The sequence below is a fragment of the Cyclopterus lumpus genome, chromosome 24, assembly GCF_009769545.1.
Source record: "Cyclopterus lumpus isolate fCycLum1 chromosome 24, fCycLum1.pri, whole genome shotgun sequence".
NCBI lineage: Eukaryota > Metazoa > Chordata > Actinopteri > Perciformes > Cyclopteridae > Cyclopterus > Cyclopterus lumpus.
This window is the reverse complement of record NC_046989.1, coordinates 11,267,970-11,293,286: the sequence shown is the minus strand read 5'-3', so window position 1 is coordinate 11,293,286 and position 25,317 is coordinate 11,267,970. Positions and strand designations below refer to the sequence as shown.

Here is a 25,317-nt window from a genome sequence, read left to right as displayed (position 1 = left end):
GTACATGTAGCACTCTGTCACGTCACATGTAAATAAAGCAACGTGTACACAGCACAGTATTGTTTTAATCAGTTAGCACTTATTCCAAAAATATAACAGTGTATTCAAATATAGCCAGCATGACCAAACATAACATGCTGATTTAGAAAAATACACAACATCCTACAAATTTCAAACACTTCAGGTGCATTGTCGTGGGTTCAGATGGCCAGCCCAAAAACACTGACGATACAGTACATGGACTTGTTCTCCCATCTTACCGCACAGCTTCCTGTAGGGTGCAATACACAAGACATTCAGTATCCTCTCAACATCTACACATTAAAAGTATGTGACAAAAAGCCACCCGTCTCTGAAAGCTGACCATCCAAAAGTTCATGAGCACACAGAAGAGAAAACATTATATTACATGAACATTGTCTTTTACCATCAGTAGAGTTGTCCCAGAAGCACGTGCTAGCTGTTTGCAGACCTGCTCCATTTTTTTGCATGATGATACAGGTTACTGTGGGAAAACACTGTCTTTTAACACCAACTACATAGCCCAATAACAATAATAATAGTATCGTTGCACTGCAGCAGCGCACGTACCTATATATTTGAAAGGCTTCCCGAGTTTGCTGAGTTGACTGAGGCACTGCTCCACCACACTGGTGGTCCAGTGGTTTACTCTGTTGTGCTGGTAGGCATTTCCTCCTATGGCTGCTTCCACCGACTGCAGAGACAGTGTCAACCAAATCTTTATAAATCTTCACCTTTCCTAGCAACCGTTACAGTGCCCTTAGCAACCAACAGGTCGGTGAAGTACCAAACAAACCTTTGAGCCGATGCAATGCAAAACTCGGTGGAGACATTTGTCTTTTTACTTTACCTCTTTAATGATTTTTGTCACTTCTTCAACGACGAATGCAGTCTGTTTGGTGAAAAATAAAACAGTTATGTTTATGCTAGCCGGTCGTCATGGCTGTTCGTCTTCTCAAGCTAATTTATCGTCAAACAAATAACTCAGCATTATTAGGAAACCCTTCAAAGACAGATGTTTGTGGTAATATCTGAGCGTTTTTTGTAATACTTAGTTTGAAGTATGAAACCCACCTCTTCTTCCGTCTGATACTCGTCCATTACTAGACCCTCCGACGTGTGAACCAAGCACAGCGTTGTACAAGAGGGAATCAAGTCACCCAGGAGACTTCCGGTCGTATTCCTTCAGAATAAAGGAACCGTCTGAAATCTTTTTTTTATAAACTGAAAAACTAAACAATAAGCTGTGTGCTGTGATAACAACAACTTCACGAATGGTCATACAACTAGCTAAGTTACGATATAATTAACTTAATCAATTAACTATGTCGAATGTGATGAAAGTTGCTCAATACAAGTGACCAGAGTGTGTTACATCAATGCAAAGTCACACAAGCATCATTTTATAAATCAGAGAAAAATACTTTCTCCTTACTTGTAATTCATTTATTTCATTAAAACAAGTAACGTTAATAGATTAGTCATCGAACCTAACTGTTACACATAATTAGGCTATTAGGAGTATGCTGAATAATGCCAACTGTAGCATTAATTGTGGCAGACTCATTCAAGCCAAAAACCAATAAGCAAGGCTGTATGGTAAAGTTAGGAAAACAGAATGATTGCACGGCTACAGCCGTTAAAAAGCATGTGATTTGATTTGCCAGGACACGTTCATTGTCTTGATAAAATAAAATACAAAAGTATTATAAAACTAAACTTAAACAGGGGAACATACCGCCCCCTGCTGTTCATTTAACGTTATATGACATCAAGCAGACGCACTTTTATTTCCCTCGCTGTCGAGGACACTGTCAAGGAGGTAGGTTAAAGGTGTAACATTAATACTTTTAAAAAACAGACTATTTGGACAGTGTATTATCTAATTATTCCGTACAGTATCCTGTGTTAATGTTCAGGATAACACGTAACTTAGTAGTGTTTGCTCGTTGAATTTTGTGCAACTGCTAGCTTCGCTAAGATGGCTGACATGCTAGCTAAAGAGTTAACGGAAGGTAGGAGTGGGGGCTATTTATTTTATTCTGCCAATATTAAGTCAACAGCTAGCTAGTGTTCCTCTCCCATTCTGCTGAACTTATGTGTTAAGGAAAACTAACCGCTCTAATGTAACAAAACCCTCACAGTAGGAATGTTAACATAACATTGAACTTGGTAATGTTAATTAAGCCTTAATTAATGTTACCAAATTCACTGAGACAGTTAATGTTATGTTAACAGTCGTTAAAGCTAAGCATTTCCTTACATTACCCTTAACCTCACGCTATGAATTTTAGATAAAGGTAAATAGGAATTAGCTTGGCTTCTATCTTAAACTAAATTGAAATATTAAGTTAACCTAACTGTTATATGTCAAGGTCCCGAAGAGTCTGCGGCAGTCTTTAAAGTTCACTTTCGTGTGGGAAGTTCAGGCAGAAAAACACTATCAATTGTAATTTCCGTGGTTTGCATTACATGTCTAAATCCTTCAATTAGATAGATACTATTTGAAGAGTTTTGACTTCGAAATTGAGATGTTGATCGCTGCCAGCAAAATATTTTGTTAAAACTCAAATACCAGAGTGAAATGATTCTGGTGCTAGCTTGATGCACTAGATCTGTTTTATGTGTCCACACATCGATGACACAGCAAACCTTTTTTGCGACAGCTTGTATGGATGTGCAACCTGAATGGACTGCTACCAGTTAAGACAAGGGCACTGGCAAAATGCAAAACTAGAGAAAAATACAGAAGGAAAAGGAAAACCATTCCTTTTTTGGGGGTTGTTTAGCTGTTGTCACTTTAATTTGCACCAAAGCAAGTGAAAGTGATTCACATTCGCTCACGCATCTTAACTGAACAGATCAATATCCCAGAAGCTTAAGCGTACCTTTACATTTTTTGAGCAGTGTATATTAAATAGATTGTTGGAACAGGGGCTTGCTTTGTCCACTCAACACCTTGACTTGGTGTTGCAGTACTTCCAAGAACATTGTACTTCTCATGAATGTGAAAAAAAAAATGTACACGGCACTTTCTGGTGTCTAGCAAGAATACATTTCTTGTGTCATTTGGACCCATCAACAGGTTTACAGGGCATTCCATGAGCTTCACAGCAACAAAACTAATCAACATTGTCTACAGACAATATATTTAAATGTGACTGTTTCAGGCAAATAATGAAGTTAAAATAAATCAGGTTTGTTTACTGTATTTTCCCAGCAGTGTGTAGAATATTTGAAATTGCATTTAGATCACCATGCAACGAGTAAACATTAACTGTAAACAAAAGATTGGTGAAATTGGCTAAAATGTCAAAAAAATGGCTATGGCCCTGAAAGTGTGACTAAATGTCTTTGTTCGGTTTATGGCCTTCTACTCAAACATGACATTTCTCAGTCATCAAACATTAAGTGATGTTTTGGGGTTAAATGCTGAACAATATGACTGTTTAAATGTTACGGTGACTATAAGTGTCAAACCCACTGAAAGATAACCCCCAATTTCCCAGCTCAAAGTACCTTTGTCTCCTTGTTGCTCCTCACATTGGTTTAATGATTTTGTCTGCTTTTAGTTTCCATTTAAAGTTGGATGCAAAGATGTAAAAATGTAAGTTTAAAGTAAACCAAGATCAAGAAACAAACAATGAAATGCATGAAACAAATTTATGAATGAGCATAATTGACAGCACAAATTAGGTCACACAGCTAAACATTTTTTTTGTTTTCACAATATTGTAACAAAAAGCTATCAACTGTGCCATTTCAGTCTGCAGTTAAAACATTGCAAACAATTGTTCATTTAAGCATGATCTCTTAAACAGCCTTAAGTCCAAGGAGCAAGACTTTGTCTCATTTCTGCGTGAAGGTGAATGAATTCTGGTCCATTAACTCGCCAACTCTCTCCTGCAGGGTCTGAACCACCTCTGCAAGGATGAAGACGTGTGTGTCGTCAAGGTCCTTGAGGATGAACTTCTTTCCCAAGGCCATTTTTTCATCCAGGTAGAGGAGGAACTGCTTCATGGCAGGATCACTGGTCCAGTGAGCAGAGGGTAGAAAAGGGAACAGCTTCATAAATCATTACATTATGCACAAATGTGAGGATTAACGTACTTCAGTTAATAACTACATTTCATTAAATGTTGTATTTTGGTGCAACAGCAAGAATGAATCACTTGATCTATACAAATATTTATGGGCAGCTCTCTCTTACCATTCGACAAGGACACCTTTGTGTACGTTGACCATGTTGACAGGTACAGAGAAACCAGCAGTCGATTCGAATTAAAGCCTCAAAAATCTGCAGCACAGTAAACAAAGATGTGTTACGTTCCTGGCCGTAAACGTGACGAGCTAACGAAGGCAATTGGCAGACCAGGAACAGTACATTACAATTAAGAAATATGACCAGAAGTTAAAAAAAGTTGCAATTTTTAGGATTGTTTTTGTTTTTAACGAGATGCTTCACATTAAGGAGCGTTAAAGAACAACTGCTAGCGTTAGCTTTTGATGTGAGAGGCTAACTAGTTAGCTCTGACGTTAGTTCAAAAGGTACGTTTCATGGTCCCGCGGATATTCTCCGATTTACAAAATATCGAAAAGACTACGCCACAAATAAAGATGAGAAACATGGTTGTATTCAAGCGAAGGATTGAGGACAAGAGACGGACCTTCACCAACCTGAGAGCTGTGGTTGTTCCTGGTTTCTAAGCGTTGTGCTGACGTACGGGCTCTACCGAGGGACAATCTTCTGCGATCCAAAGATTGCGTGTGACATAAATACAGTTTATTTAATTGTTATCATTACCATTCATTCTAAAAAGCTATTCTGTATTTAACAGTTAAAACAGTTGTGGTGGCTATGTTATATAAAACTTAAGTATTACCATAAAGTATTCATGTTCAATGATTTACAACATTCCCCACAATAGTCTCATCAATGCATCCAGTGGTTCACACACATTTTTTAAAATGAAATATGCATTGCAAAGCGTCTTTGAAATGAAAAAAATGCAGAACACAGACAAGTCAGATTCCAACTTCATATATTTATTCAGTCAGCCGTGCTAGAGGCAATTTGGACTATAAACAAATAAATAAAGCAACCTGAAAAATATTAATACAGGTCCATTTGAGGTAAAGTTCAGGAAGGAATCCGTTTGGCAGACAATATGACTGATATACTGTAGTTTGATTAAAATACATAAAAGTACAAAATAAAAAACGTAAACCTATCTGTTGAAAAGTACTGAGGCGCCTGAGTGGCAAATACATGGTGGTGCATCTTTGAGTAAATATATTGTAAGATGGTGTCAAATGTGGAACTGGTAAATCAAAGATGAGAAGGGGAAATAAAATCTAGAATAAATTTAAATGAGTTGAAATTTGAAATAATGTTCTTTAAAAATTTGAATGATCTTTAAAATTCTGACTCACTCGTGAGAGAGTGCGATCTAGGAGGATGACTAGGAGAGCAAAGGTTTTCATCAAAACTGACAGCTCACAGCAATCAATTTGTAAAAAATATAATCATCTAATGATTACATTAGTGGTTTAAGTAAGTGTGCATTAAGGATAGCCAGTTATGTTTTAATTTAGTCAGCGATCCCCGTCATTTAAAGTAAATAGTAGGTTCTATCAGTGTGTTAGGTTCATGTATTTGAGTCAGTGGTTAATGTAGCTCTGCAGTGCTTCCAGGATGAACTGAAGGCTGCGCTTGTAAAGAAACGAGTCCTTCTTCTCTGGCTTGCAGATGTTAAGATGATCTACGTCCACCTCGATGAGCTCCCCAATGCCGAGATCTGAAACCAAACCAGAGCAGGTTCAAGGTAAGAGCTAAAAGCTAAAAGAAAACGACATACTGCATTCAAGGTCTATGCTCTTTTCGCACATGCATTCATATTTAAGCTATACATCACGGATGAATGTGTCTTATTTCACGTGTGGATTATTGTTACATACTTGCTGACTGTGTTGGTACCACCAGTATCTTGATCATGGGACCAATATTTGTTGGCAGCGTCTCTGCAAAGCTCAGCACCTTGAATTCCTTTTCTTTGACCATGTTAAGGAAGTTCTCATTTAGGTTGCGCAGTGCCGGAGAGTCTTAAAAGCACATGGACAGCAACTCACAATAGATATTGAACAATTTCTATGAAACACAGACAGTCATGGACCTCATAATACATTTCAACCACCTACCTTTACAAAGTTCTCGGACTTCTACCGAGGGAAAGAGAAGATATCTGACACTGACCGAGTACTCTGCCATAAAGGTGCCATGGTGAGGAACACTATAGAACATAATCCCCTTGGTGTTCTTTAACAGTGATTGCATATCTGGGTCTTCTGAGGCATCCAGCAGCATTTTCTTCACAAGCAATCCTGATAGAAAAACCCAAACACAATGAGCACAACTTTTAAAGTAGATGCATATAATCACATGTCGGTACAGGTGTGAAATAAGACCAAGCCATTTGTTTTTCATGTGGCGTTCAAGGGATTTGAGTAAAACTCTGAAGTACTTGTAGAAGGACAGCTCTGACAGAATACCTCCCATACTGTGGGCTACCCAGACCACAGGCCTCTCTCCGACTCCGGCCAGTTTTAATTTCTTTAGCAGCTCTCGACTTCTGTAGGCCAATGACTTCCTAAAGAGACCAAAGCAAAGAATGATTCAACAGCTCACTTTTTCAGAATCTGTTGGAATTGGGCATAATAAATACAGGAACATTTAGGATAATTAAACATTTAATTTTATTAAGAATTGTAGCTCAATTAGCTGTAAATAGTCATGCTGTTGGATGAGTTGTGCAAAAAATATAGTTATTACTATTGGTAAGTCACCAAAGTCACATACAGTAGAAACTACAGTTTCCTCACATCTGATTCTCAGCGGGACACTGGGCCATCCAGTCACTGAGGTGACTGTCATACTCCACTGATAGGACTCTCAGATTTGGACAGTCGGCAGCCAACCACGACTGTAAATAAGAGAGGAACAGTGAGAGATGATCAAATTGAATGAAAAAAATACTATTGAGTCTACTTTATAGCCAGAAAGACAAATCCATAGTTGTTTTAAAGATTTAATCTAAACATGTAGGAGGAAAAACATGGAAAGGCACTTAATGGTGATCCACTGTACTCCACAGTAATTATAGGACTAAAGTGACTCCTTCACCTTTGGCCAGCACTCTGTGTAGTCCTCCCTGCCTTCTGCCTCCTTCTCTTTGTCTAACATGTTGCGGTCCTTCTGCCTCCACGTCTTAAAAGCTGCCCCAAGAATCCCATGGATGAAGAGCACGTCTGCTTTGATTGGCTGGCTGTAAATTAACACATTGTCAAGTATTGGTTTACATACAAAATAATATTGAACTAATAAAAACATGTCACAAAACAATGGTTTTCCTACTTATCACGTGTTTGAGGGTGGAGGATATAGACGCCGTCTTGATATTTCTCTTTCACCGTCTCCCTGTCCAGGTTGGCCAGAGCGCGGGCTGCATGAGACGCCTGCATGACATTAGGAGACTGCACCATCTCAGCCAGGGCCGATACCCAGCCTGAAGGTGAGATACAGGTATGGAAGAAATCAAAGAAAATATTGGATGTATTATAATCTGTTGTTATGTTTTAAGTTAATACAATTATAATCTGTTGTTGTGTTTTAAGTTAATACAATTGGGAGTAAGTATTAATAACAGAAAACAAACATATGAAGAAGTGTGAATGAGTAGAGTAGTTTGAGTATTTGAAGTCTTTGTAATGTTGAATGTGTTATCTGTGGATGAAATGGGCACATTTAATCCACACATCATACCCAGTCAAGATTACACATAACTAGACCTCTCTATGGAATAATCAGAGGAGTTGCAGATTTACCAGACTGGGATATGGCCTGGTGAACACTCTCATTGAGCGCCAAATTTCCTATGATACGAACAATGTTCCTCTGAATCTTCAGGGAGTCTCTACGAAGCTGATAAACCCTCTGGAGGAGCTGCAGACCACCGTTGGCAACTATGTGGTCACAGTGGCTGTGGACCTGCAAACCGGATGCGTTTCAGTAAGTTCAGAACATTTATTCAATATCAACCAGTCTGAACAGGAGTTATTCCACTGAGATTTTTTTATGAACTAAAATTAACTGATGAGGTTATAGTTGTTTCTGTTCAGAAAACTATGAAATATAATTCAGTTCAGTGTGCCGTGTATACAATCAAAGCACTCTTTTATAAATACTTGCATGATGACAAGAATCCCTCCAACCATGAAACATAAGATTACACTAAATTAACCAAACTAAAACAAAAGGTGTTTTGTGTTATGAATTACCTTTTTACTTTTAAATCTCAGGGGAAGATAAACAAGATTTGCTGTTGAATGCAGTTCTGTGTTGTGTTTAATCGATAATTATTATTTCGATGCGTAATGGCTATCATTACCTTTGAGTGCTGTACAAGTGCCTGTATGCAGAAGGATTCCACCTTCTCAGAGGGAACCGAGGTGAGGCTCTGGGCGTAAGGCAGCCCATTACCTCCAAAACACCAAAGGCCACCCTGCAGCATAGGAGAGTGTATGTGTTAGTATGAGGAGTTCATATTTTCAATACTTTTGAACAAACAAAAAGTTGTTCTCCTGTCGGTTTATGTTCTAGGTCGTCACGTCTTCAGAAGTGCATACGTGAGTCCATGATCTCAATTACCCGTTGTGCTGCCAAGGACTGGGTGCTCTCTCTGAGGGCCAGTGAGGTAAAGTACTGAACACATTTGTCCACCTCAGACTGAGGCAGAGACGCCAGCAGCTGCCTCAGTCCATCCTCTGCCGACAAACCCTGTGAAGTAGTGGAAACATCTTATTCATCATCTTATATACCTATGTGATGTGAATCTAATGTAAACAATCAATAGTGTTGAATAGTGTCACTTGCACTTTGTAGTAACAGAGGGTTTGAGGTATCCTACATAATAGACCAATATATGGAGATACTTACATCCTCCAGGTCAGGCAGTGCAGGTGAGCGCAGGAAGAATCGAAGGTCTACCTGAGGGGTCCGGGACAGGCCCACTGCGGTTCGCTGGTCTATAACCTGGGCTGCTGTCTGGTACTGGTAGTCTGCGTTATTGACAACAGGTGTGAACTAATCACACCTCAAGTTTACAGTGAACCGGAAGTCATATGCAACAATCTTGTGTATTTTACCGTGCCAGTGGTGATTTTCTGCAAGCTCCTGAACGGCTTGTAGTCTGATGGCTTTATTGGCTGACATTGTTTTCTTCAGTAAGACCCATAATGCCACCTCATGTGGGTCTGCATCACCATGGCTGAAGTGCTCTAAGACATACAAAGACTCACTGACTAGTCGATCATTTCCAGAATGAGGTGGATACAGGGTAAACAAATATTGCGCAACTGTATTTACCATAACTAACTACCACTTTTAGATTATGTTAACAGCTAAGAAGTAACACACCTTGGGGTTTCAAAACATGTGTCATCAACTTGGCAGCTTTTCATTTTTAAAGAGTCAAAAGATAGATAGATAACTTATGGGAGTATAAATAAATGAAAAATATATCACAGTTCTATCATTAAAAATTGTTTTTGTTCATTTACAATTAAAAGTCATGAGTGATTAATACAGTGGTAATATAAGGCGAACACAATAATAAATCATGTATATTGCAGCCAATTGCAGAATGATGCACCAACTTTGGGACATCAACACAGGATGTGCACGTACAAAACAGGTGTTTCCTTTAGCCTTAATATGCACACGCCACATAAAAATGAGTCGGCAACTGTAGTTTTATGAGAATACATGTCTGTTCTTCTATTAGCAGCAACTTCTGCTTTCCAATTTAAGAAACATTAGGGGCAGTACTATGGCTCAAACTGAAATTTAACAGAATGACAACTTTTGGCTTCTTACCGTCTAGTGATTGCAGCATAACTCTAGATGATATTTCCATAAACCGCCTTGCTGCTTTATGAAGTTCCCTCCTTGCTTTGTGTGTCAGCCCTAGACACAATGTGAAAAAATACTACAATGATCAAATTAGAATGTCATTACAATAAAAATACTACCAAGACAACAGAAGCTATTTAATAATGTTTGCTTATTTGTATCCCAGTATTGGTTTGTAGGCGATCGTTTCCATTAAATAAGAGAACCTTGACCAGTGGAAGTGAGATCAGTCAACAGGCTGACCCACACATGCAGGAAAGAGAGATAGTAGAGAGGGGAAGGAAAGACTGGAAGGAATGATAACAGATGTCACTGGGCACCTGGACATGGCGCACTCTGTATCATAGTAAAGAGAAATACATGAAGCCATTCAGCATATTCCAGATGCAGCTGGGCTGGGAAGTCCAACGAAATCTCAAAATGTTCTTATTCTTTTCTGGTTTTGTAAAGTGTTTTAAAAAAGGGACACATAATCATTTCTCCATTTAGTCATAAAGTCAAGGTGGATGACTTTCAGTACCTGCAGTAAGGTTCTCCTTTTCATCGCAGGGCGTGGCTTTCAGATAGACATAGGACTTGTACTTCTCCTGATAGATTGCACTTGTGTCAATAGTCACAGCCTTGTCCAAGACCGCCACTTCGTAAGTGATAAAGAGACAGCCCCTACAGAAAGGCAATGGTTAAGCTGTGGTCCACAGTGAGAGATCTTTTCACACAAGTCAAGGATCAAAGTACATATGTGTAAATACTGTAACTTACCCCGAGACAACTGCACCAGTTACTTTAGCAACCTTCCCTAAATGTGGAAAAGGAATCCATAATAGATGAGTTTTTGAAGATGTGCTCACGGAAGCATAAAGGTTGAATCTATGTATTTAGAGGTAGCACAATAAGCCATTTGTGTCTCATAATAACTTACTTAAATGTTTCCACTGAAACACTCTCCTGACTCCAGGCGGCCCAGCTGTGCTCAGCTTCCGACAGCGGATCAGTCGCAGAGCTGCAGCAGACATCCTCCACCTGCACCCAGTATGCTTTCACAGTTTGACCACCTCATGACTAACAAACTAACAACTTTGTCCAACCTTAAACTAGACACATACACACACACACCATAGAGTCAGACGTAAGGCTTATTTAATGTGATGTTGTCCACCTATTCAATGAACGGTCTACGTCATGGTGCAAAGCGATCTCTGTTAACTAAACAACCGGCCGGAGCAACATTTAACCAACTAGGAACAATAATTGATCCCTCACGTTAATGGTCAACTCGCTAACTTATTTATTTACAAGTCACGTTAAGTCCTCTAGCTAACGTGTAGCTAACTTAGCTGCAGTTAACTCGGAAAGACGAGACAGCAGCGACTGCTTCAACCATCAGTCAGTCCATCCTTCAGCTTTATGTTCAACTAAGTAATGACGCTAAAGTGAATATAAAGTGTAACAACAAGCTAAAGTAAGCGTGAGCTAACACTAAATTACTCCTGAAGGTTTAACGTTAGCGTTTAGCAAACGTTTCACGTTTAGAGCTTTCCGCAAGCTAACGAGCTAACTAGCTGGTCGCTCCCAGCTGGCCGAAGAAGTGGACGTGAATCGTTTCTGCGATTTATGTCTCCTCGTTGAACTCCGACATTACCTTGTTTATCGACCCGCTGCAAGAGGACTACAGTCATGTCCTCCACCGGCGTTCAAACGCACGACGGAAACTTGTCTCACAAATAACACGTCATCTTTGGCCACCGACGCCAATAGAAACATGTACGTTACGTGATGATGTTCAGTCAACCCGCAGGAGAATAAGTGTGTGATGATGTGTGTGTGTGTTTGCTGGTCCTCACTTTGCACCATATCTGGGGACCGGTACACAGGGCAACATGAAATACGTCTGCTTAAACGGGGTGGACAAAATAATAAATACAAAAACCCACTACTACACAATACAATAAACACAAACTATTAGAACGATTATAATGTTCAGAGAACGATGTTGTTGCCAGTGGTACCGGCTGATTTACATAAGCCGCAGTTTGCGGTGTTGTATTAAATTGCATTCTGTTGCGTATTTCTTTTGATAAGGTAGTTGCATTATTGTCCCCACTTGGACAACATCAATGCGATATTGTACATTAACACCACCATTTCAAAATGCTATCAACACTTGTCTAACACAGCCAACTAAAATGAACCAGTATAAACGTATCTACGGAAATATTTATTCTATTTGGATTACTTCTGTATTACTGAGTAGCAATGTTTAGCATTTTATGTATTATGTCCTTATTTTGTGTTGCCTTTGTTTGTGCTAACATTGGCTTTGTTTGTGCTAGCAATCTCCCTACAGACCACAGGATTTATATGGAAAAATCAGATGCATGTTCATTTATTATTCATTCGTGAGCAAAGTTCATTAAATTACAATCTAATTTAAACAACAAACTGTTTCTCTCTCAAGCTCAAACATACTGTACTCGCAAACACAGACGCACAACCAAATACCAGAGCTCTGTAAAATACATCAAATGAGTTTAAAAGCTGTCTCCACCAGGTTTAGCATAGATATGTCAATGACAGAGTTTATTAAATACAAGTTAATACAAACATTTGCCTTCCCTTGGGGAACACATACACAACCATTCTCCCTTTTGCAGCAGGGACAAAAGAGAAGTCTTGTCTTTATACAGGCTTCTAATTTTGGAGTGGAATATTTTTTGTTTATAAGCAGCTAACATACCTGAGAGTGTGAACTTTTTTTTAATGTTTTAAACCAGCATTTACTTTTTTTTACGTCAACATCAGATAGATATATATATATATATATATATATATATATATATATATATATATATATATACTAACAAAGCAAAAGACAAACTGATTGTTGTTTTAGAGTGTTATTGTGTACTTTGTACACAATTTTCCTCCATGTCCTTGTCGGCTTCTCTCTGCTCCACCTGGTCATATAAAGTGTAGATTTAGTCCAATATCATTTGTAGATCCATTTACAACTGTGGGCTCGTTTAGTTAAAGATCAGCCTGGTTCTCTCAGGTGCATGTTTCCTGATATGCTCTAATAATGCTCTCATAAGCTGGAGGTGGGGTCTGTGTAGCATGGGAACCCCTCAGGCCATTGTTCCCCCAACATGACTCAGGTCTGGGTGGGGTGGCAGCTGGCCGGGCTGCTGTTTGGGCTGATCCAGTTGACGTGGTCAGAGTCGGTGTACGAGGCAGCGTGGTCTGGCTCCCCTCCTCTGCCTCTCTGGCGATTTGGCTGCACTGGAGCAGAGGGTGGAAGGTGGAGGCCCTGAAGCTGGATTTGTGCCCCAGTGGATCAAGGGGATCTGCGGAGGAAGTCTGGCGGTGGAAGCTGAAAGCAGCACTGACCAAACTGTTGTTGCTGCGTCGGTCGTAGCTGCTGTTGCGGTTAAAGCCTGGGCGGTTGCGCGAAGACGCGTGCGTTTGGCGGGGAGGACGGCGGGTGATGCTGGCAGAGCCGGCTTTGCGTCGGGACATCCAGGTTAAGATCACGTAAACCAGGGCGCCCAAGACCAGGCCCACAGCGATGGACACACAGAAAGCTATGATCAGAGGGACTGGGAAGAGAGAAACACATATCAAAAAGGATATTTTATGAACTGTGCTTTAATAAGGATTTTTTTAATGGGTCCTTCACAAACACACTCCAGAATTTTTGTTTCTACGTGAATTATTTTACATTTTTGTATTTTTCCTGCAGAACTCACTTTTTTACTCTACAGGTTCAATGTAAGGAACACAAGTTTAATAATTTATTCACATGCAATACAATCTAAATTGACTTAATCCTTAATAATCCTTTTTTATTATCCCTCGGGAATGGAAGGAATTTTAACTAATATTACAATAAACATCTGTTTATCACAAATAAAGGATTGTCAACAGTTTCTTGACAAAATGATAATAGGATTTCCTCTTTCATGTTTACCAGAGCAAGTTTTTTGGAGACAATGAACTGATTGCATTTCATTTCCTTCAAAAAGGCACTGACTTCTGCTGGTTGCCTTGGAAGCAGTTGTGCCCACATAAACATTGCTTGAGAGAAGAGAGAGAATGCAGCGGCTAAAACAAATACTGTGGACCGCTGCCAGCGAAAACAAATCAATTTCCTTTCAATACCTTAAAAGACTAAACCCACTTTTCTACCAGCCCATATTTCCACAGCAGTTTCTTTTTTCCCCTCTAATTTAGGGAAAAGGGAAATGAGACACTGGTCAAATGTCATCTGGAAATGACATTTAGGAAAACTGAGGTAAGAATAACTAAGAAAACATGCCTGGACCTTATGGATTTGGAGTGAGTTTCAGAGTTGCAAAAGTTTCTATGAAGTAATCTTCAATAGGAATCATGCCCAAATATTGTATCTGTTTCAGAAGTGATTAATGCTTAAATTCCAGAGAGAACAACAGCGCCAATACACATAAAAAAAGACCTGCGAAAAGAGAAGGGAAGTTAGAAAATACTCACCAGCATCAAAAGACTGAAGTATTTCCAGAAGGAGATTTGTGTTGTTCTCAGCCATAACTTCAAGGAGAAGAAGAGAGACTGTTACTCACTTCAGTTTGTCTTTAACTCTCTCCCTTCTCTTCTTCTCCTGTCAGTCCTCGCCTGTCTCTCTTTACTTCTGATGGGTTTTCCTGTCTTTCTGCCTCCCCTCTTTCCTGTTCTCTCACTTTTCCCCTCTCTTGTCCCTTGCTCACTTAGTATGTCAGTATGTCTCAGCCCAGAGGCTCACAGGACTGGCGGCTAACTCTGGCGGCCGTCTTGTTTATGGAAGCGGAAAACTACACTGTCACATTTCCTGCTTTCCTGCTTGAAATTAGTAACAGGAGTGGCTTATCTATCCTGGACAGAGATCCTGGAGGTGGGGAGACGGGGTGTTGCTATAATCACTTCCTCTCCCATCATTTCCGTCAGGTTGATTAATGTGAAATGGTATCACCCAAGTACTGTAAGACTCAGGACTTCAGCTTTCACCAAAGGAAAGTTCACCACACATTTCAGAAATGATAAATATTTCAATCTCTAATATTTTTCCATCCACCACAGGAGACCTCAGGAAACAGTTTACCATAAAATGCACTGGCAGTTACTCGCCTGGATGGGTGTTGAACACAAAACCACAGCTGGAATTGATGGTGACAATACTGTACGTGCTTTTAATAATCAGTTAATGATGCTCTGCTGTATTTTTTAACGGACCGTGTGGATATCTGCCTGTTCCGATTTCCAGCGTCTTTGTTAGTAAGCTCAGTCTTTCTACAGGGTCTGCCAGGTCAGCAGTGCCTGCATTAGATGGCTGGTCCTTTCTCATTTGGAGAGATCCAGTAAAAACATTGTAGTTTGATAAGATAGAAAAGCCGCTCAGCTACTCTTTCAATGCACCAACATTTTTTACTAAAAATCCAAAGACAGTGAATGAAACTGGAGCTTTTCGTGTGACTCATTCTTGATCCCGCAGTCAACATTGTATTAATTCCCTCAAAGCCAAATCTGCAAGGTCATCAGTATAGTCAGAGGGAAGGATGCAAGTAGTCATGTCGGTATGCATCTAATGGATTTTACTTCATCATAAACCATCCTTCACCTTAAATTCAACCTCAACAATAATCAAGTCTACTTGTTAATCCTGTCCAGTAAAATAAAACGTTCTTAGATCTTTTGAGTGTATTATATTAAGAAGTTGACAACCTGCAGCCTTCTAACTGTAAAATATAGAGCGAAAATAGCCCGACCAAAGCCTGAACTTCCTTTAATTGTTGGCTCTGCCGTAAAAGCTGTCCTAAATAACCAGCAAACACCCATACCACTCTGTGAAAAATAGTATGTGTGGCCACTGGCCATTGTGTTCTGTTATAGAGTTTAATGGGCTCACAGGTGGAGGACACATTCTTTGAGCTTTTTAGCTTAAGTTCATAACCTTATCAAAATGTCATTGGGCAAAGTGGTGAAGTGTGCAAACCTTAATATCTTAACAGGGAAACTAGATTTTAGGGCTTAAAAGACGTAGCCAGCGAAATAATACAGAACTGTGAGGAGATCAATCAATATCTCATCAATCTCCTAAACATTAGCTTTCATCAGTGTGCCATTCTGGGACAGCACATATGCATAAACTGTTATTACAGGGAACATGAATAAGTGAAATGGAATGTTTCTTTTCTATAATAAATGAATAAAACTGGGATCTGTAACATTTTGATGTAGAGAGGCTGAGTCGACCACTAGGGACATGTCTCTACTATGTGATCTTTTAGTTCCCTCTTTGAGCAGTAGATGGGGTAATACTCCAGGATAACATGTGTCCTGAAAACCTCAAAGAGCTGGTCCACTCCCAACCTGTCCATCAAACATGCAGACACATCTAGATTTAAAAAAATAGTCCAAATGACAAAAACATCCAGGTTAGCTAATCAACCGGTATTTTTTTATAAAGATATAATATAGGAGCTTAAGTGACAAGCAATTTGCTCAACGTGTTGTGCAGTGTGTGTGTGGTGGGCTATATGTACTGATTATTGTATCATATATATACACACACAGTGTCATCTTCCACATATTTTAAGCAGAAAACTCATCTTGCAGTTTTAAAATCCCATATGTGCAGCTTGGTGAGGATTGGTCTGCTATGTTATATGCAGGGATTCAACGTAAAGTGTTTGCAACATCTGCAATAGCGTGTGTTTCCCCCCCATAGACAACAATGGGAATAGGTTACGAGTTAAATACACATCTTATTAATGTCTTATAATATTTAAATACTTATGGCTATAAACATCATTATAACTTATTTAACATCACTTGTAATAAGAAGAGTTGTCCCCTTTTTTAAGGAAACATCTGAGTCAATACTAGATAAAATGGCTTATTGAGGGAGTTTTGCAGTACTTAAATATGTACAGAACAGAATTTCTCTCTGGAATTATTTAGATGTTGACATGCAGGTTGGCAACAAACTTTATAATGATATTTTAGAATACTGCTGACTATGCATACAAGAGATTACCACACTGGCGGTCTTGGTCCCAGCCTCTGCATTGATTAGATAAGAAAACAGACCTTAATGGGGATGGGTCTGGTTACTATAGAAAGATTTCCTATTGACCTGTGCTTTATCTCCGCTCTCTGCTCCCCTCTGCCGCAGCAGTGTCTGCGCTCTGTTTATTTGTATCTGTTAGGTCCTGCGGGGCTCTGGACGGTAGAGGTCACCCCCAGCAGAGCTGCGTAAAAATGTCGGAATCAGCAGTCCGTCTCTGCTGCAGAGGAGCCAGCCAATCCAACTAAATCCCACAGTGTGTGACACTGGCAACTCGAACAGCTGATTCTGACAACATAACCACAAAATGGTTAGATTTTTATTCATGTATTTATTGCTGCATTGCTGATTTAGTTGTTTATGTGTGGGTTGAGCTTAAACTACCAAGATAATTGATTTGCCCCTGGTTTTCCTATGACATTGGCGAATGGGTAGGCAATTTTAATTACATTTAATTTCTTTTGTCCTGTATATGGCATATTCTGTCCATGACTTGTTTTCATTGAGAAACTTGCTTATATAATTTATTTGGCCCTAAGCTATGCCAATAATACCATATGAAGATAGTGTCCTGCTCTTTAGAATGATTCACATACAACAATTCTTCAATCTAAATAATCCACCCATCGCCCACATCATTTGTAGTGTTTAAAATAGAGCCTAGGCAATGCAGAGACCAAGAAATCTGGATTCACAAATAGATTGTGGAGAGCTGTTCTGCTGTCCTGCAGATTCCCATCCATAAAATCACCCTCATTCACCTGCTCTAATGCCACCATCTTATTAACATAAAGCCATTCCATAAATTAATCCTCGAAGCAGATTGCACTCCACTGTCATCCCAACAGATTGAATCAACACGTACTACATCTGTGCATTTTTTCAGTGTCATTCATTGACCAAATTGAGGAGAGGAGCTGCAATCAATAATAATTTATCAGCTTTTATATTTTCCATGCCCAGTCAGTCCTCTGTCTCTCACTTTTGTCTGTGGCCAGAGCAGCGTAAGGGCTCTAAGAGCTCTCTTGAGATGATGATGAAAGGATTTGTCTAATGGGATTACACATTGTGATAAGTGCTCAGAGCCGAGTGGTTCATCACACCTCCTTCCTGCAAAGAGTGGCATTGATCTGCTGTGCAGTAGCAAATATCGGATATAGAGTTTTGGAGATATGTGTTATTGGCCGGGATGTGATTTGATCGATTGTTTACTCGTATCTGTGATTTTCTTTCTACATGCACGTGTCACATTTTATTTTAAAAGGAAAATCCACTGTTTCATAAAATTCACATTACTTTTTAGAAAAGTTGAAGACCGAAATGATCAATCCTGAGCTGCTTAATAAGCAGTGAATGATAATGGTAAACTAAAAGAGCACGCTCGGTGACTTCTTTAAAAGACAAGGACATTTTCTGAATTAGAGCTGGAAGCCCTACATCCAAATCCAACTATTTTATTGATATACTTTATCATTATTAGTTAAGTATATTGATTATGTTAGTAATTCAAACAATAACTGTGTAACTGTAATAAAATACAACAAAAAGTGAAAGAAAGAAAGAAAAAGACGTGCATCTCAGAGAAGCCTAGTAAGCATTTACCTTAATCCATCAATATAGATGAACTGTATTTAGACTTTCATACATACTGTTCATTTATGCACACATGCATTGTATGTAAATGACTATACATATTCATACATATAAACATGTACTGTTTATATTTATTCAACTATCCAGACTACAAACTACAGTTTATAGTTGATGTAATATTTATAATAGCCCACAAAATTAGTCACTCATTTATTTTTAGCAACCCTTGAAAGTGTCAGCTGATATCATCAATTAAAATCTGGATGCTCTGATTTAGTCACAAGAATATTAGAAGGTACATTCTGTTTTAGGATGGATTTTTCCTTAAACGTAGTTAGTATGACGGCTTTATCTAAATTCACATCCAGTAAGAAATGTGTTGTTGCCATCAGAGGTGAGGTTTGCTGAAGGAAATTCTGTCCTCTTTTCTTCCATTGTGTCCCTCACTTGCTGACAAACATTTTCTCTCCCACACTCACGGACACAACTCACGTCTTACAGTGGCACCGGTTGGCATGGGAAGATACCTGGCATGCTATTGGTCCTGAAGTGAGAGGGAAGAGCCATCCCTTTTAATTGGACAGAAGGTGGCAGTGCAGGCAAACCAGGAAGCTGTCTTGTCTGCAGAAGTAAAAGGCTCAGACGTACTGTATGTGATTGCTCGCATACACATACAGTATGCACTTACATCATCGTGGGGGGAGGAGCTTCTCTGAGTGAGAGGATTGCAGACTGCCACTGCAACAGGGATGACTTGAAAAGAGCAACACAGCATACAACATGGACACGACTCAGCCTTGATAGCATGCAGTCAGTGGCAAACGCAAAACTACTGCAGCTCAATCTGAGTCCCGATCACAGCATCAGCGGCTTGCAGGGGTGACGCACAGGAGTTGGGACGTGACTTTGATGACCTCAGGGACCGCAGCATGGCATCACCCAGGCACTACGGACACTGTACTCGGGATATTGCCGATGTGATGCAGAAGCTGCAAGGTAGGTGTAAAATGCTTACTCACGCACAACACCTACACCTGGGTTTGCAGCGTTTTTAGGGGTGACCTAGTGCTTGGCATGACACAGCAAAACAGTGTGAGCTAGAGACATTTACTGTAAAACTGCTCTACATGTACAGTATTTGATCTTTTTTGCTCATGACCCTGTAAGTCTTATCTGTGGAGTGCTATTCAAGTTCAAATGGCTTATAAACGTGTGTTATGGGAAGGGCATCACAGACAGGGATATTAACGAGAGTAAATTAGATCAAGTGAACCACCGTGTGAGAGATTGTGTTATTGCGTTGTTCTTGTATGTATTCACATGCTTGCTGTGTGTCTGTGTGTACATGCTTGCTGTGTGTCTGTGTGTACATGCTTGATGTGTGTCTGTGTGTACATGCTTCCTGTGTGTCTGTGTACATGCTTGCTGTGTGTCTGTGTGTACATGCTTGATGTGTGTCTGTGTGTACATGCTTCCTGTGTGTCTGTGTGTACATGCTTGCTGTGTGTCTGCGTGTACATGCTTGCTGTGTGTCTGCGTGTACATGCTTGCTGTGTGTCTGCGTGTACATGCTTCCTGTGTGTCTGTGTGTACATGCTTGCTGTGTGTCTGCGTGTACATGCTTGCTGTGTGTCTGTGTGTACATGCTTGCTGTGTGTCTGTGTGTACATGCTTCCTGTGTGTCTGTGTGTACATGCTTGCTGTGTGTCTGCGTGTACATGCTTGCTGTGTGTCTGTGTGTACATGCTTGCTGTGTGTCTGCGTGTACATGCTTGCTGTGTGTCTGTGTGTACATGCTTGCTGTGTGTCTGCGTGTACATGCTTGCTGTGTGTCTGTGTGTACATGCTTGCTGTGTGTCTGTGTGTACATGCTTGCACAGTATGTGTTTCTGTTTGTGGATAGACTGGGAAGCAGAAAATAGAACAGCTAATCCCCAGAGAAGCTGACAGGATGAAGTCCATTCCTTGATGTGTATCGTCAGACCTCTGTTCAGACCTCTGTTCATACCTCTGTGACGATAACGCTGGCACAATATACATACATTTTGTTCTTTATTTTTTTAACCCTTGACACATTGAAACTAGCAATTCTGGTTTTCTTCTCTTATCTCTCACCTCTGCTCTAACTTTTCTTTCATTTGTACACTGTATTTGCAGCTGTTATCAACATTTATTCAGTCTTTTCCCCTTCCTAGAAGTCAAACAATGTGTGTGTATCTTTTCTGAACTGTGTCACCACGGTAAAACAGTGTATTCCTGTGTGGCGAAGTCATACAGCCCTCACTGACGGGATCGGATTGATGACACTCGCAAAGTAGCAGGAAAGTCAGGTGACACCAGAACTGGGATCCAATATGGCTGCTCCCTGTGTGGCTTCTGAGGTGGCAGTTTCTGTGAAAGCTAAGAGCAGCATCACCAGCCACGTGCATCCTCTGCATCACTGTGCGCAGGTGTTGGTGCACACTTTGAATCCCGATTGTACCCCGATTTATCTAATTTTAGAAGCTTCCCCTTAAGATGTCTCTCCAGTGCAAGGATGGATTGATTACTGATACATAGTATTTGGACATAATTAGACAATTTATCATATTGTAGTGGTGTAAAAGTGTTCTATTATTTATGTAGGAGGATACAATTAAAAAAAAATCCATTCCTTTTTTCGGGAAGCAGCATAATAGAGAATATGTATTAATAATGGAGTCCACTGCTTGTAGATAAATTCAGGACTATCATTTAACACTACAAGACAGTAAATGACATGAGCTTTAAATAATGTCGCTTTGTTCCAAGTGTGGCTTTTTCCAAAAATACTCTTCTGACTGGGTCCTGTGGATGGGGGTGTGTCTACATTATCTAATTTACCGGCAGTGGCTTGATTGTGCATGTCTAGTGGCATGCAAGCATTTCAAATAGGATGGGTCTTGTAGCCGTGGTTATGCTTACAGAGGGATGGACTGAGGGTTACACATTCTACCTTAACATTAGCCTGAACCACAGAGACACATGGGCAGTGTTGATGGCTATTGAGTCTTGAGTAGAGATGTACAACAAGTCTCACATGCTGCCTGTGCTGTCAATAGATTTGCATTATTTCAGAAACGTTTTGCTTTTTCCACAAATCACTCATTATGCCATATATGTCCTCCGAGTACGCCACACTTCTGGTCGGCATCCATCCCCTGGGAGACGAGAACTGAAACCTGTGATAATATCATCAAGATGTTTTGTCAGAATCAAAGAGGAACACTTGTGTTTTTATTTGTCTGAACATGAAACAGTGCATAGCATAAAGAGGACATTCCGTAACATAAGCATCCGTTCCTTGTCTTTGGTATCATGCAGTGTTGCTATAGGTAGTCATGAGCTTTGTGACAAATTAGATCTCTAAAATCAAATCAATGTCACCTTTGTTCAGGGTGGCTTGCTTTTCATTTCCCAAGGTTGCAGTAAGTAAGTGTTCAGAAATGTACTATATTGACACGTTATGTTCATGTTAGTGGTGAAAACTTTAATGCAATCTTATTTCTTACCACTTCAGAGTTATATACAGGTAATCTAATACAATTTATTCTATCTTTTAAAGTCTGATTAGTATAACATATTTTATTCCTCCTCTCTAGAGAGAACAATGTTCTCAAATTAACCACTTCCACAAATCACCAGCAACTATGAAATGAACTGTTCTCCCCTTAGGCTCAATTTGGAAGCCGTTAGTAACCACTCAAAACAATCAAAACTTTTGCCCCAGTTTTGTGTTTGTGTTTTTTATCTTTCAACCATCTCTATGTCGCAGTGAAAAAAACTGCAATTAGTGACACCATATGGCAGAGAACGTGGAGTCCGCTTTGAACACCTCCCAGCTTGAACTCCTCCATATGCTGTGGAATTCGCCCGTTTGTTGTCTCTCATTAAGCAGAAAAGCGATGCACCGTTTTTCCTATTTCAATTTCTCACCTGTTTTCTCTGTCATGGGCGGCAGAGGCACGCATTCCCTCCTACGCCTCTGGGTGTTACCGCCTGCTAGCTTATCAAGCAGACAACTTTGCTAAATCTCATTGTGTTTGGGACACCTGGTTGAGTTTTCTGTGTGGAGGCTATGTGTTATTCTGTAATTGCATTTTGCTTTTGATAATTCGGAAGGAGATTACAGCAGATTGAGTTTCTCAGTTAAGGCTTTGCATATTGTGCTATTCTTGGCAAAGTGACTGCATTTAAGGAAATTCTGCAGTGTGGTAAACGTTTTTAGAAGCACCTTCTGTAATTGTTTATCAAGATAGAAGCTGGGCAGGAAACATTTGAAAAAGAGGGTAAAAGGCAACATCAGTCAGCAGCATATTAGATGGTTGAAATAGGGATGAGAGAGGCAGCCGGAAAAGCAAGAAAATGACACTGGACAAGTGAGGAGAGAGAGAGAGAGAGAGAGACCACACACCCGTTTTTAAGCTCCTCGTTGCTGGTGGGACTGGCACAAATCCTCAGGTTGGCACAGGTCCAGGGTGACATCCTGTTGCCAGGGGCGACATTATGATTCGGCCGCAGCCAAGGAAGGACCAAGCAGACGGTCACCTTGAGCCATGCCAGCCTCCTGTTTAGTTCTGACACCACCATTTATCGTCTGTGGCTCTGGGTACCAAAGCTTCACACACACACGTGCCCACGCTCACACAGAGACACCGAAACAAGCACTTGGTTTTAAAAATAGCTGTGATGCATCTCCCCCCCCCCACATATCATACTAGCAGTTTAGCTAAATGGTTAAACAGACACAGAGACTTCAAGGCCAGTAAACCGTTAACATGAAGTCATTACTCTGTTTTAGCCTCAGAACTGTGGCAGTAGGGCCAGTGTGGGATAGAGCTGCAGCACAAGTTATTTATTCTGCTGCTTCTTTCAGTCTTTCCAGATTGTGTTTATGACTTGTTGCCATTGAGGCAGTTGCATGACAGCCAGCACAGGCTGATTTCGCCCAGTGGGCTTATTGGCCATGTCTTGTTCAGCTTCTGTTACTGCAACAGGACATACTGTTTGATAAAATGGTGTGCGTTTTTGTGTGTCTGTATACTAAGAGGTATTTAGTGCGTGATAGTTTCTCAGTGACAGCTTCTGTTACAGATCAGATCAGTCAGTGAAGGTTTGAGTGACATATCACAAGATTAGGTCACTCGGGGGACCACCCATCCATTATGCAGGGTGGGCCCACCTTTATCTACTTTCAATCCTCTTTTAAAGATCACACCTTCATGAAGGTCAAAGTGTATTCCAACATTAGTACAGCGAAGCAAAATATCAGTATTTTGATTTAGCTGAACTTCAAAAGGCAGATTGACCAAAAATGTTAAGCTATACAAGCAGTGTTTCAGATGTAATGAAATAAATGTTTGCAGGAATTACAGGCAATATAAGGTACTGTTGACCCAGTGTGGACCATTAATGTGGAGCCAAGTTACAGCTGTAGGCAACACTGATTCCATGATACACTTCTGCAGCATTTCTGTAACATCCCTGGTTCTGTCAGATCGAGGTATCAGATAGTTTTGATGGACGTACAGAACAATGTCCTCACAGATAACATCCTGACACCTCAGCTTGTGACCCCAAGACACATTCTGCCTCTGTCTGTAATACTTTGAGTCTCATGCATGCTCTTTATCTTTCAACCACAGACACCTCTCTTCCTTTTTTTCACTTGTCACAGTGTGATTGGATAGTGGAAAATTCTGCCTCCGGCGGTCCATTTAGCGCTCAAAGATTTTTAAATAGAGGTCAGATTGTGATGCCGTGACCTCTGAGAGGTCAGCTGGCCAGATAAGGTGATGATATCAGCATACCTGAGTTAGTAGGGAAAATAAGTCATTCCCAGCTTTTATTTAAATCTGCTTGGAGCACCAGATGGGTTTGGGTTTATCACAGCTTTAAATAGTTTCAAATAATGTCTTTATAGATAGAGCATTGCCATTCAAAATACACCGAAGCTAGACTGAACCTTTCTTCACTCTTATTATCCTGTTAATAAAATCCAACTTTTGTTCTAAATATCCCTTTACAATCAGGCATTTTCTCAGCTCTTATTCTCAACACTTATTTTGTGTCATTGTTTACTACTGGATTCAGTTACAATGTTCCCAAGTTCCTGATCCCTTTTCATTTACCTTCAATGGAAAACAAAGCAATGGAGGTGCTGTGTCTATGAAATATGATTTCCTGTTCCATGCTAACATCTGTCCCTTAGGGCCCTTTCTCACTCTGAGGTCTCCTGCTGCAGACACAAACAAAACCGGCCACCTGACACAACAAACCCTGTTTTCCTGCTTTTAATAATTCAAGAATGTTCAGTGAGAAAAGGCGAGCATTCAGGCAATGTTTAGGGAATTTAAAGGAAATAAATAATGCCTCAACAGAATAGGATTACTTACTGGACAGGTGGTAGAGTAAGAAAAAGGGAATACATCTGCTGGTTGCAAAAATAATTCAAATTTCCTTTCAGTAAAATAGAAAATGGCCCCAGCTGGATAAGAATAAATACGTGGTTGTGTGCAACAATAATTTTCCAGTCAGTATTTTTTATTTCACAGCAAAGACGGGACTGAATTTACTGCTCTGGCCACAGTGAATTATCTTGTGTGCTGACGCTAGTCCTTTCATTTTACTCGTCGCTGTAATGTGC

At 40.1% G+C, this 25,317-nt stretch overlaps 4 protein-coding genes across 5 annotated transcripts; all 4 read right to left on the bottom strand.

Moving 5' to 3' along the window:
* Window positions 1-47: 47 nt before the first annotated feature.
* On the bottom strand, window positions 48-1,171 carry dynlt1 (dynein, light chain, Tctex-type 1). The gene is made up of 5 exons (XM_034527987.1): window positions 1,096-1,171; window positions 872-913; window positions 592-715; window positions 428-505; window positions 48-271 (listed from the first exon to the last, which is right to left on the bottom strand). Exons 1-5 carry the CDS (start codon window positions 1,120-1,122, stop codon window positions 201-203), a joined length of 342 nt encoding a protein of 113 aa, XP_034383878.1. The 5' UTR covers window positions 1,123-1,171; the 3' UTR covers window positions 48-200.
* Window positions 1,172-3,670: 2,499 nt separating this feature from the next.
* Window positions 3,671-4,756, bottom strand: gtf2h5 (general transcription factor IIH, polypeptide 5). 2 transcript variants are annotated; one of them, XM_034527650.1, is made up of 3 exons: window positions 4,699-4,756; window positions 4,232-4,318; window positions 3,671-4,051 (listed from the first exon to the last, which is right to left on the bottom strand). In XM_034527650.1, exons 2-3 carry the CDS (start codon window positions 4,264-4,266, stop codon window positions 3,871-3,873), a joined length of 216 nt encoding a protein of 71 aa, XP_034383541.1. In that variant the 5' UTR covers window positions 4,267-4,318; window positions 4,699-4,756; the 3' UTR covers window positions 3,671-3,870. The 2 variants fall into 2 exon arrangements, with proteins under 2 accessions (XP_034383541.1, XP_034383542.1); XM_034527651.1 differs by having other exon boundaries at window positions 4,689-4,748.
* A 290-nt stretch (window positions 4,757-5,046) lies between these two features.
* Window positions 5,047-11,789, bottom strand: serac1 (serine active site containing 1). The gene is made up of 17 exons (XM_034528143.1): window positions 11,628-11,789; window positions 10,908-11,008; window positions 10,748-10,784; window positions 10,509-10,651; window positions 9,953-10,042; window positions 9,223-9,354; window positions 9,014-9,135; window positions 8,726-8,854; window positions 8,466-8,579; window positions 7,903-8,065; window positions 7,433-7,583; window positions 7,202-7,343; window positions 6,901-7,001; window positions 6,571-6,668; window positions 6,220-6,402; window positions 5,980-6,123; window positions 5,047-5,819 (listed from the first exon to the last, which is right to left on the bottom strand). Exons 2-17 carry the CDS (start codon window positions 10,999-11,001, stop codon window positions 5,683-5,685), a joined length of 1,980 nt encoding a protein of 659 aa, XP_034384034.1. The 5' UTR covers window positions 11,002-11,008; window positions 11,628-11,789; the 3' UTR covers window positions 5,047-5,682.
* A 1,085-nt stretch (window positions 11,790-12,874) lies between these two features.
* On the bottom strand, window positions 12,875-14,775 carry myct1a (myc target 1a). The gene is made up of 2 exons (XM_034527822.1): window positions 14,492-14,775; window positions 12,875-13,581 (listed from the first exon to the last, which is right to left on the bottom strand). The coding sequence occupies exons 1-2, from the start codon at window positions 14,544-14,546 to the stop codon at window positions 13,034-13,036; spliced, it is 603 nt and encodes a 200-aa protein (XP_034383713.1). The 5' UTR covers window positions 14,547-14,775; the 3' UTR covers window positions 12,875-13,033.
* Window positions 14,776-25,317: the final 10,542 nt, after the last annotated feature.

What these genes read in the sequence shown, in the direction of transcription:
- serac1 (XM_034528143.1), bottom strand. Translation starts at nt 11,001, where the DNA reads ATGTCTGCTGCAGCTCTGCGACTGATCCGCTGTCGGAAGCTGAGCACA. An exon ending in AAAGGAGAACCTTACTGCAG is followed by an intron (nt 10,043 to 10,508) that starts GTACTGAAAGTC and finishes CATTGTGTCTAG; the next exon opens with GGCTGACACACAAAGCAAGG. An exon ending in TGTCCCGCTGAGAATCAGAT is followed by an intron (nt 6,669 to 6,900) that starts GTGAGGAAACTG and finishes TGGTCTCTTTAG; the next exon opens with GAAGTCATTGGCCTACAGAA.
- dynlt1 (XM_034527987.1), bottom strand. Translation starts at nt 1,122, where the DNA reads ATGGACGAGTATCAGACGGAAGAAGAG. An exon ending in AGTATCAGACGGAAGAAGAG is followed by an intron (nt 914 to 1,095) that starts GTGGGTTTCATA and finishes TTCACCAAACAG; the next exon opens with ACTGCATTCGTCGTTGAAGA. An exon ending in GAAGCCTTTCAAATATATAG is followed by an intron (nt 506 to 591) that starts GTACGTGCGCTG and finishes GTTTTCCCACAG; the next exon opens with TAACCTGTATCATCATGCAA.
- gtf2h5 (XM_034527650.1), bottom strand. Translation starts at nt 4,266, where the DNA reads ATGGTCAACGTACACAAAGGTGTCCTTGTCGAATG. An exon ending in AAAGGTGTCCTTGTCGAATG is followed by an intron (nt 4,052 to 4,231) that starts GTAAGAGAGAGC and finishes TCACTGGACCAG; the next exon opens with TGATCCTGCCATGAAGCAGT.
- myct1a (XM_034527822.1), bottom strand. Translation starts at nt 14,546, where the DNA reads ATGGCTGAGAACAACACAAATCTCCTTCTGGAAATACTTCAGTCTTTT. An exon ending in ACTTCAGTCTTTTGATGCTG is followed by an intron (nt 13,582 to 14,491) that starts GTGAGTATTTTC and finishes CTCTCTTCCCAG; the next exon opens with TCCCTCTGATCATAGCTTTC.